We start from the raw sequence: 11,883 nt of genomic DNA on the forward strand, positions 1-11,883 counted from the left end.
AGCCAAATCAGCCAGGGCAAGAATTTGTTCTTTTTAAATGATTTATGTAGACACTGAGTTGTCATATCTTGAGAATTGACATGCCATTTATGTCATAATATATTTGAAACTTTTTCTTTTAACTGTAAACTTATTATTGAAAAACTTTGTATTAGATATTACTTCTCTTCACTATTACGAATAGAATCTGACAATTTAAAGTTTATGGAATCCTTAGCTTATGGAATCTTTCCTTTCTAATGCAAGAACAACTCTTAAAATTAAGGTAACATAAATATAATTTCACTTATCATTAAAATAAAAAAGAATAAGAAAACCAAAACTACCTTCATTTTATTGATTCTTTATTGTCATGATGAACATTTACCACATTTATCTGATTAAGCCTTTAATCTCTGAATGCTTTTCTTTCTCATGTAGACTCTGTGTTCCTCTTTCTAAATCATTGGATTTGCCTGTTTGATAAAAAGTGCTCTTTTCTTGCATGACACCTTATTATTTTTAAAGGAGAATATAGAAGAAATACATATGTTTTTGCTGAGAGCATCCATTTCTCTTGCTACCAGAAACTTTCTTGCGATCCCAGGTTTTGGCACCAAAAAAAGTAACTCTTATGTCTTGCCTTCACACAAAAAGGATAGAACCAACATGCACATTTGGATCTCTCATTGTAGTGTTTCATGATTATGAATCTTTGAAGTCCTACAGCTTATTCTTGTTTAAAAATAATGCAGTTGCGTGTTGTTGCTATAACTTTCTTTTTCCTTCGTCAACCCCCTCTGCAATTACAGGTGAGCAGAATGGCAACAGAAATCCTGGTGGGTTGCAGATTGGTGACCTGGTAAATATAGACCTTGACCTAGAAATTGTACAGTCTTTGCAGCATGGTCATGGAGGATGGACTGATGGCATGTTTGAGACTTTAACTACAACTGGAACTGTTTGTGGCATTGATGAAGATCATGACATTGTAGTACAGTATCCGAGTGGCAATAGGTTGGTGCTATTTCTTAATTTTCAGTAATGGGAAATAAAGCTAGAGAAAAGAGTCTTAAAGAAAGCAAATAATCTGCTATAACCAAAGAGTCTTTAAAGGTAGCTCTCAGTAGGTAAAAATCTAGAATATGTTGGTAAGGTAGAAGGGAATAAATGTCAAGAAGTGTGTGTGTGTGTGTGTGTGTGTGTGTGTGTGTGTGTGTGTGTGTCTGTCTCTCCTTCAGGGAGCAGAATATATGGTGTCATCATTAGGTCCAAGTATAGCAAAAAGTTTTGTGTTCACAATGAGTCCATTTATCCTGAATGAGAAGGATAAAATTAATACTCTTCTGGCCCATATCTCCAGGGTTATATCTTGGTAACACAGCTTTCCCTGCCACAGACACATACACACATACTAATCCTTATCAGCAACATAGAGTTACATGCATTTTCTCACTTCTTTTCCTTTGCACATACCTTCCCTTCATGCAGAATACCCTTCCCTCCTTTATCCCCTCTTTCTCTGGATTAACTGGTTTGCATCCTATAGATATTGAGCTTAGTTAGATACTTGGGAATCTCCTCTCTTCTTCTGCTCTCCTTGGTGTATGCATACATTATTCATCTGTTTAGGTCTCCTGTTATCTATTAAAATGATTATTTATTTGACCTCTAGGTTGCGAGTTTCTTGGAGACTGGGCCTGTACCTTTTATGTATTTGCTCTTTAGGCAAAATATGTCTAATTTACTTGTATGTTTATGACATTTTAAAGAAAAAGCAGTAGTTAAATTGAATAATTGTCCAACTTTATTGCTGACATGTACATAAAGAAACTCTGAGGTTATATTTTTCTGTTTTTTAAATTTTTTTATTTTTCAATTACAGTTTACATTCAATATCTTTTGAATTAGTTTCAAGTGTACAGCATAGTGGTTAGACAATCATATACTTTACAAAGTGTTCCCCCAATACTTCCAGTACTCACCTGGAACCATACATAGTTATTACAACATTATTGACTATATTTCCTATGCTATATCTGTGACTATTTTGTAATTACCAATTTGCACTTCTTAATCCCTTTATCTTTTTCACCCAATTCCTCCTGAGGTTCTTTAGGGAATTAGAAAAATTAACATTAAGTTGCTTACCAAAGTATAGAATTCTAATTGTATTCAGATTTTATACATGATTAGAGGCCCGGTGCATGAAATTCATGCACTGGTCCGGTCCCTAGGTCTGGCTGGCTATCGAAGCGTGAGCATCTGGTGTGGAAGGGCAGGTCCCAGTTGACCTCTGGGCCCTGGGCAGCACCTGGGCCCCTGTTCACCCCCTTTCACCTGAGTCATTGGGCGCCCTTCTGGCTCCCTCAGTGCCTGGGATCTGGGCGGTGGCCCCCATCCCTTCTGCTGCCGCTGGTCGCCGTCTGCAGGGCGATCAGCAGGGCGATCGGGCCCAGCTTGCACCCGCCTTGGCCTGGTGCCACCCGCTCACTTGCTCCACCATCCCGCTGCGGTCCCACTCCTGTTGGGGCCCATTGGGGCCGGCAGTGCCTCCACTGCCGCCTGCTGCCAGCACCATGTCTCCCACGCCTGCCATGTTCTGCGCCACCCCCTGGTGGTCAGTGCACATCATCGCGAGTGCTTGAACGCCCAGTCAAACTCCTGGTTGAGGGGACAATTTGCATATTAGGCTTTTATTATATAGGATCATGTCAAGAGATGCAGAAAAAACATATGACAAAATCTAACACCCTTTTATGATAAAAACTCTAAATGTTAGGTTAACACAAATTAGGATGATTACTTTCAGAATTCTTTCTTGGGCAATGGTGTTAACAGTAATAATGACATTTGAGTTTTAGAAAATAACTTCTTTTTCTTCTTTATTTATTCAACAAAAGTTTATTAAATACTAATTTATGAAATACTGTGTTGGGCCCTGTGATTTAGTGGTAGGATTATAAACACATTAAGACATGGTTCTCTTCTTTGAAGGGGTTTTACTTTTAGTTTGGATAGACAAAACCAAAAATAAGCATTAATGTGTTGTAAGTAATTATGAGAGTGAGTATTCAGGGTATTCTGAAGGTACAAAAGAAGAATGATCATTTCAGTTGGGCAAATCATAGAAAAACTTCAGAGAGAAAATTACATTGTGCATAAGATTGAAAGATCAACTCGATTTTCACCAAGGAAGGGGACCACTGTAGGCAGAGGGAACAACTTAAATAAATACTGCTGTGTTCAGGTACTACAATAGATCTGGTAAATTTTGGAATATTGAGTGAGATAAAGGGGACTGTGATTGATAAAGCCACAAAGAAAACTTTGTGTATCTGATTTTTATTCTTAACTGATCAGAGGCACTTCTTTCTCTTTATGGTTGTTTTACAAAGCAAAGTGTATATGGTTACAGAACTTTAGTAAATAAGTTTTTTTATGTTGTGACCACTCAACATCTATACTAATAAAAGGGTAATATGCAAATGGTCTGGACACCCTCACGTGTAAACAACTGACCAGCAGGCTCTATGCGCAGCAGGCTCAGGTAGGCAGGGACTTGCAGTGTCGGGGACTTGTGTCCCACTGTCACAATCCATCACCAGGAGGCCTGGGGCCTGGTGGCTGCCTCTGTGTGGCCTGGGGGTGGGGCCCAGCGGAGACCTCCATGCGCCTGTGCCAGGGGTCCGGAGGCCTCTGTGTGGCCCGGCCCGGGCACGGGGCCTGGCGAAGGCCTCCACGTGGCGAGGCCTGGGGGTCCCTCGGCTCTGCGCAGCGTGGAGGTGGGACCCCTGGTTCTGGCCTACCTCTTTGGGGCAATCCATTGAGGAGCCCCCGATGGGTGGGCGGGGCCTACCTCTTTGGGGCGATGGATCGTGGGGCTCCCGCACTGTGACAGGGCACAGACCAGGCTGGGGGCCCTCCACCCCCCGAGTGCATGAATTTCATGCACCAGGCCACTAGTCTTTTATATAATAACTAGAGGCCCAATGTATGAAATTCGTGCAAGGGGTTCGGCCCTCGCAGCCCCTTGCAGCCTCAGCTGGCCCTCGCAGCCCCGGCTTTGTCCGGACAGTCGTCTGGAAGGACATCCCAGAAGGCTGTACGGTCTAATTAGCATATTAGTTCTTTATTATATAGGATGACCCTATTATAAAAGCTTATTTGACTAGGGAAACTTTTATTTATTTCAAAAAATATTTTTATTGATTTTCGAGAGGAATGGAGAGGGAGAGAGAGATAGAAACATCAATGATGAGAGAGAATTACTGATTGGCTGCCTCCTGAATGCCCCCTACTGGGGATGGAGCTCGAAACCCTGGCATGTTCCCTTGACCAGAATTGAACTCGGGACTCTTCAGACCCCAGGCTGATGCTCTATCCACTGAGCCAAACCAGCTAGGGTGACTATGGAAACTTTTATCTTTGGAGTTGGACTAGGAGATATATATATATTATGATACAATTATTTGGTAGAATGTTAAGTAGCCAATAAAATGGTAGTTATGAAAATGGTAGCAGCATAGAAAAATGCTTATGTATAGAAAAGAAGAAATCAGAACCCAAATTTGTTTTGCTAAAGTGATTACAATCATGTACAATACCCATCCATGACAAGTTAAAACTAAATGCTATTTTTAGCCATGAGATTGGCAATGATATGGAGAAATGGTGTACTCTGTAGAGCAGATTGGCTCTATTTATTAGAATTGTAAACAAATTGTATACTTTAATTAGGTAATTCTTCCAAGAATTTCTAATGAAATACCGACCCCATGTGCACAAGGATATTTGTAAAGAGATGTTCTTTATAGTATTGTTCGTAATACTGTAGTGAAAATTTGGAAATACTTTATTTTTAAAAAAAATATTTTTATTGATTTCAGAGATGGAGAGAGTGATAGAAATATCAATGATGAGAGAGAGTCATTGATTAGCTGCTCCTGCACACCCCATACTGGGGATCGAGCCCACAACGCAGGCATATGCCCTGACCGGGAATTGAGCTGGTGACCTCCTGGTTTATAGGTTGACACTCGACCACTGAGCCACACCGGCTGGGCGGAAATACTTTAAGTAATTAGTGTTTATCCATGTTATAGAATACTCTGTGGCCATTAAACTGAAATAAGTAGTTCCATGTCTGACATTGATAAATAAATCTTCCCAGGTACATTCTCTGAGAAAAAAGAAGCCACAGAATTATATTATAATTCCATTTATGGAAAAGAAAACAATTCTTTTCCTACATTATAATTATCGCTTAGCATATTGATAGATATTCACGGATATACAATGTAGTATTAATAGTGGCTTCTAATGGAGTGGGGAATGGTGATCCAAATGTGTGTGTAATGGAACTGTCATTTGTCAACAAAAATTATCAGTATCAGTTGTGGAAAGAGAAGAAACTTTATTCAGGTTTACAAATCTAGGAAATGTAACCTCTGATGAAAACTGAAAGTGTTATATTTCATAGAGAAAGTTCCTCCCTGGTGTCTGTGAATTTTTATACAAATGAGAAATTGAAATTGCAGAGTTCTGATTAATCCAAATGGTATGGTCCTCATTGGTCAAAATTGTTTATTCTGATTTGGTCATTATGGGGCATCTCTGATTGGTCAGATAGAGCAAATAATATAGCTGCACAGTTCTGATTGGATGTGGCAGGTCTCAGTCCATTGGTCAAAAGATGATACCAGGAACTCCCTTGTAAGGATTGACTCGGAATTCAGAAACAGGGTGCAGGAGGCTGGCAGCTCACTCTGTAGCTTTTCCCTCAAACCAGAATGTGTGAGTGGCCTGTGTGCATATGGCTGCTAGACTTGGGCCCAGTTAACCCTGAGGAGTCCTTCTTGGCAGATATGCTCCTTCTCAAGGTTCCCATACTTTACATGGTTCTGAAAAGTTTTAATTTTTAACAATGAATGTGTATTATTTTTATAACAATTTTTAATATGCAAAGGGTAATATATCTACACAGAAGTATATCTATCATATTAGGGTGGTGAGATTATGATGATTCTTTTCCCAAATTTGTATTTTAAAATTATAAAATGAAATACAAATAATTCAGGATGTAATTATAAAGGATGGCTTTACTTTTTTTGATGTGTTATAAGGCTTTTCTCCCGGCAATGATTAACAAAAAATGTTATGTTAAAATTAAACAACTCATTTTGAGTTTTGGCTTTGATCCTTAGGTGGACCTTCAATCCTGCTGTTCTCACTAAAGCAAACATTGTCCGAAGTGGGGATGCTGCTCAAGGTGCAGAAGGAGGCACCTCACAGTTTCAAGTGGGTGATCTTGTACAAGTTTGTTATGATCTGGAAAGAATTAAGCTTCTGCAAAGAGGACATGGAGAATGGGCTGAAGCTATGCTCCCAGTAAGTATATATAAAATAGTTTTGGACTAGGAATTATACCATGCTTATGTAATTCTTAGAAGTACTTTAATTTTATAAACTAAATTAGCATAATCCTTTGAGAATTTTGTTCTTTATTGGCATCTAGGCATAATTATGCCTTTTATTTTTTAAGTTATTCTAGTTAAATTAGCCAGGGAAGGTCCAAAAAGGGCTACAGTTAATATTTTTTGATAGAGTCATTAGTGGAGAGTGTAATGTAGGGATAAAGTACTAATTGGGACTAAATACTATTATTTAAAATAAAAATATTAGTGAAGAAAGAGGGTACAGGGAAGAACACCTGAAAGACAAATTTTAATATTTATACTAGTGCACCAATAAACTATATATATTTTAAGTGAGGGAATGTGGATATATATGGAAGGGTATTATTGTAAATGTAACCATTAGGACAATTTAGCTTAATATAAAGTTTTAATATAAACTTTATATTTAAAAGAGAAAAACAATGGGAGGATTAACCATAAAGTTTTTAAAAAGTATTCGTATATAAAAAAGGAATATGACACAGGACAGCGGTAGAAGAGAGACATCTTTGAATATGTCTTATTTTATAGATTTGACTTGAAACTACATATTTTATACAACTATAAAACAAATTCAAAAATGAAACTCCTAGAAGTGGAAAATAAAATGAAACAAACCTAAATGTATTTTCTGTTGGCGTCCTATCTAATAAAGAGGAAATATGCTAATTGACCGTCATGCTGTTGCAAAGATGGCAGCGTCCACAGCCAATAAGAAAGGAATATGCTAATTGACCTCCACGCCCTCAAAGATGGCAGTGCCCACAGCCAATAAGGAGGGATTATGCTAATTGACTGCCACACCCTCAAAGATGGTGGCACCCACAGCCACAAGATGGCAGCGCCCAGTCCCCTCAGCTCCGCCGGGGCGGCAGGCATGTGGCAAGGCTGGGCTCCGCGCACCTGCCTCCAGAGTCCGCAGTCTCCTCAACCCCCCAGCCGCCCAGGGCTGGCCCGAGTCGCAGGCAAGCCTCGGATGGCGGCTGCCCAGCCTCCTAGGGCTGCCCGAGGCTCAGGTAACCAGGGCCGGCCGAGGCTTGCGCTGCCGGCAGTGGCAGCAGCAGAGGTGTGATGTGAGCGTCGCCTTCCCCTGATTGCCGGGTTGCCTCCCACTCCTGAGGGCTCCTGGACTTGTGAGACAGGGCAGGCCGGGCTGAGGGATTCCCCCCTCCAGTGCATGAATTTTCATGCACCAGGCCTCTAGTAACCATATAATAAGGAAATTCCAAATGATTTTTAAAAACAGTAGTTTGTCTTTATATCCTTATTGAAGGAATATACCCTACAGAATTACAAGGAAAAAGAAATATTGTTGTCTTCTTTTGTGTGTTTGAGATTTTCCATAATGAACAGGTAAGGAGGAAAAAACAAAGAATGCAGCTACTCCCAGAGTTTGAGATCATGGTGGAAAATTCCAAGTGAAAATGTCTTACAAGAAGTTAAAATTGGTGTGTGTTGGGGGGCAAGGAGAGAGTTAAACAGGGCTAGAGAAGTATATTTTCAAGTCTTTTGAAGTAAGATGATAGTTGTCAATGTGGATTAAGTTTTCAAGGAAGAAGAGTAAAAAATGAATGAATAAATTTTTGGAGAATGAACATATTTGGGGATCTGAAGAAGGAAAAGGAACCTGTGAGTGGAAGAAGGGGAGAAACAGAAAGATTAGATTGTCATCTAGAAATCAATGGAATAGTTTCTTAAAGTTAGGGTCAGATGCTGCAGAGAAGTCAAAAGAGAAAACAAGTTAAGGCAATTTCTTCTCTGTGTTAGAAAGTAGTCAGATATTATTACTATACTTCACCAATTTTCTAGTATTGTTATTTGCTGCTAGAGACCTGGTGCATGAAATTTGTGCACTTGGGGGTGTTCCTCAGCCCGGCCTGCGCCCTCTCGCAGTCCTGGAGCCCTCGTGGGATGTCCAACTGATGGACATCCTTAGTGCTGCCATGGAGGCGGGAGAGGTTCCCGCCACTGCTGCTGTGCTTGCCAGCCATGAGCCTGGTTTCTGGCTGAGCTGTGCATCCCCTGTGGGAGCACACTGACCACCAGGGGGCAGCTCCTGCATTGAGCGTCTTCCTTTGGTGGTCAGTTCGTGTCATAGCGACTGTTAGTTCCGCCGTTCGGTTGATTTGCATATTAGCCTTTTATTATATAGGATTCTATTATGTTTAAGAGAATGGATTTTTGAACTAAGTTTGAAATGGGGCTAATGCTAGCACTTAACTTTCAGGGTTATAGTATTAGGTAGGTCAATACACATAAAGCTCTTAGAACAGTGATTTCCAACTGGTGTGCTGCAAAGGCACACCGGAGTGCTGCAAGAATTTTTGAAACATACAATACCTTACTATTTAGTCAGGGCACTGACTTCTTTTCCCTTAAACCAGTGGTTCTCAACCTGTGGGTCGCGACCCCTTAGGGGGTCGAACAACCCTTTCACAGGGGTCGCCTAAGACCATCGGAAAACACATACATAATTACATATTGTTTTTGTGATTAATCACCATGCTTTAATTATGTTCAATTTGTAACAATGAAATTGGGGGTCACCACAACATGAGGAACTGTATTAAAGGGTCACGGCATTAGGAAGGTTGAGAACCACTGCCTTAGACTGTCAAATAAAGAAATGATGACAGCCAACACAGCAGTAGCTATCCGTGTGAATGCCCTGTCTTGAAAGTAGTCAGATATTATTACTATACTTTACCAATTTTCTAGTATTATTATTTGCTATTATGTTATGTTTAAGAGAATGGATTTTGGAACTAAGTTTGAAATGGGGCTAATGCTAGCACTTAACTTTCAGGGTCATATATATATATAGGTCATATAGCAGAGTTGTTTTTTATTGTTCATGGCACATAAAGTTGCGTCTTATTGGTTAATGCTTGGTAACAGAAATCTTTATATACAAGTATAGACACCCGATTCTTAAAAACGTCACTTTGGAGCAAAAAGCATAGGTAATTACTATTATTATATTTGTAAATCAATAAAAATTATACCTTTTTTTTGGCAGATCAACAAAAAATATACAGTTTTGGCTCTGGCCAGTTTGACTCAGTGATTGGAGTGTTGGCCTGCAGACCAAAGGGTTGCAGGTTCAATCCCCGCCCTGGTTGAGGCACGTTTGGGAGACAACTAATAGATGTGTCTCTCGTACATCATTGTTTCTCCCTCTCCCCTCTCCCTCTTTCCTTCCACTCTCTAAAAATCAATGGGAAAAATATCCTCAGGTGAGGATTAACCAAATAAATAAATAAACAAATAAATAAATAAAATACTGTTTTGGGTGTGCCACAGAATTTTAGTAATTAGTTTATGTGTGCCATAACATGAAAAAGGTTGAAAATTGCTGTCTTAGAACATTAGAACAACATTTGCCACATGGTAACTGCTGTTGCTGATTGTTTTCTGTACCTTTTTTTTTTAAAATTTTTTATTTATTTATTTATTTTAAATATATTTTATTGATTTTTTACAGAGAGGAAGGGAGAGGGATAGAGAGTCAGAAACATCAATGAGAGAGAAACATAGACCAGCTGCCTCCTGCACACCTCCTACTGGGGATGTGCCCGCAACCAAGGTACATGCCCTTGACCGGAATCGAACCCGGGACCCTTAAGTCCGCAGGCCAACGCTCTATCCACTGAGCCAAACTGGTTTGGCTGTTTTCTGTACCTTATTGCCCTTTTTTCTCCCATATTTAATAGGCATGTTATTTCTACACACTTAAGTCATGATTCAAAAAAGGATTTAAACATAGATGTAAACTTTGAGCCCTTTTAAATTTAAATATGTATATATATATATATTTAGAATTCAGACTTTATATTTTTTTAAGAATTCAGACTTTATATTTTTAGTCTTAGATTGATGATGGATTGTGTACCACTTGAGCTCTAAGTTCTCAAGATTTATCTTCTGGGTTAAAAAAGCAAAATTTTGTGGACTTTTATAAATAAGATAGATTCATGATTTATTTTTTATATTTTTGTGGAAATATAGTAGTTTTATTAAAATATTTTAAAAAGTTAATCTTTAAAGTTTGTAATTAATGAATAACCCATTTGAGTATGGTTATTCTTTAAAAGTTTTCCTTTAGGAACAAAATAAAATAAATTATTTAAACATGTAAAACCTGGTGTTTGATTTTTATGGTATATACTATGGACTTGGAAACATGAATCTAATTTTTTTAAAAGACTTTAGGTAAAGTTGGCCGAGTACAACAGATTTATTCAGACAGCGATTTAAAGGTGGAAGTTTGTGGCACATCCTGGACATATAATCCAGCAGCAGTTTCCAAGGTGGCATCTGCAGGATCAGCCATTAGCAATGCATCTGGTGGTATGTTTTGTTTCATGTTTCTTTAAAAGTAATATGATTTACATTAGAACCTTTGCTAATTTCCCAGTTCTCATATACCAGTAATGTTGTATGTGTTCTTGGTTTTCTCTCAGATCACATAACTTTGCTTGAATGTTAACTGCCTTTTAAACTTTTATAATTCTCCCCCCCCCCCAATGAACAACCTATGTTCTGGCTGAGGTATGCACTGGAAAAATTCCATAAATATGTGCTCTATCTTAGATATATTGAGTACTTCGCCACATCAAATATAAGATATCTAAAATTCAACATTCTTTTCTTTAGGCAGAACTTTTGTTTTCTGCCAAAGAACCATCACTTTCTTAGGCTGTTTTATTTTCCTTTCGTTGTCAACATTATTGCTAGCAGATGGCTTTCTTTCTGGATATTTTTACATCTCAGCCATATTTTTTTTCTTACTGTTCAATAAGAGTTACTATACATTCTACAATGAGTAGAAAACCATGTTGAGATGTGAATATGCTGGATGCTTGGGTAGACTCAAGCTCAGTCTTTCATTCCTATGCTCCAGCTTTATGTACACAGACTCAGTTCATTCTACAACAAATTATAAGTTATTGAGATATATTGTTGTAATCCAGAAAAGAAGGTAGAACCATAACAGTAAATAAATATTAAGAAAGTAAAGGAAAACATAGAGTGACTTCCAATTTTATTTTGTACTGCTTTTACTTCCACTGCTTCTGTCTTTTCTTTCCTGCTGTAATTTGCTAGTGTGCTTACAGTTTAAATCAGGTGGTGTTTATTTTTACCTCGAGGTTAGATGGTATCACAACAGGCTGACTACATACAAATTAAAAGAGTGAAGGATGGTTAATATCCTTCTCTCAAGCAATGTAAACTTGGTGGTATTCTGCCCCATTGTGTGATTTCGTTGCTTTCCAATAAGACGATCCAAGAATTAAGGAGTAGAACTGAGTAGGTTTTCTACTGATTAATGCTGTTTAGAAAAAATATGGTAGGAAAGGGTCTGTAAATCCCTAGTTCTTTCTCGTTTTAGTCTAAACTAATCAGTGGGCACCTTTGAAATATGTTAACACTTAGATGTCCATTT

The 11,883-nt window shown here is 38.6% G+C and overlaps 1 protein-coding gene across 1 annotated transcript in view; it reads left to right on the forward strand.

The window, feature by feature from the left end:
- The window catches only part of MIB1 (mindbomb E3 ubiquitin protein ligase 1), a 102,042-nt gene that overhangs the window by 20,033 nt on the left and 70,126 nt on the right, over window positions 1-11,883 (forward strand). The window contains exons 7-9 of the mRNA XM_023761169.1: window positions 792-996; window positions 6,186-6,369; window positions 10,643-10,787. Of these exons, the coding sequence (XP_023616937.1) occupies window positions 792-996; window positions 6,186-6,369; window positions 10,643-10,787 (534 nt within the window). The remainder of the gene's footprint in view (window positions 1-791; window positions 997-6,185; window positions 6,370-10,642; window positions 10,788-11,883) is intronic.

This window comes from Myotis lucifugus, unplaced genomic scaffold (genome assembly GCF_000147115.1).
Source record: "Myotis lucifugus unplaced genomic scaffold, Myoluc2.0 scaffold_200, whole genome shotgun sequence".
Classification (NCBI taxonomy): domain Eukaryota; kingdom Metazoa; phylum Chordata; class Mammalia; order Chiroptera; family Vespertilionidae; genus Myotis; species Myotis lucifugus.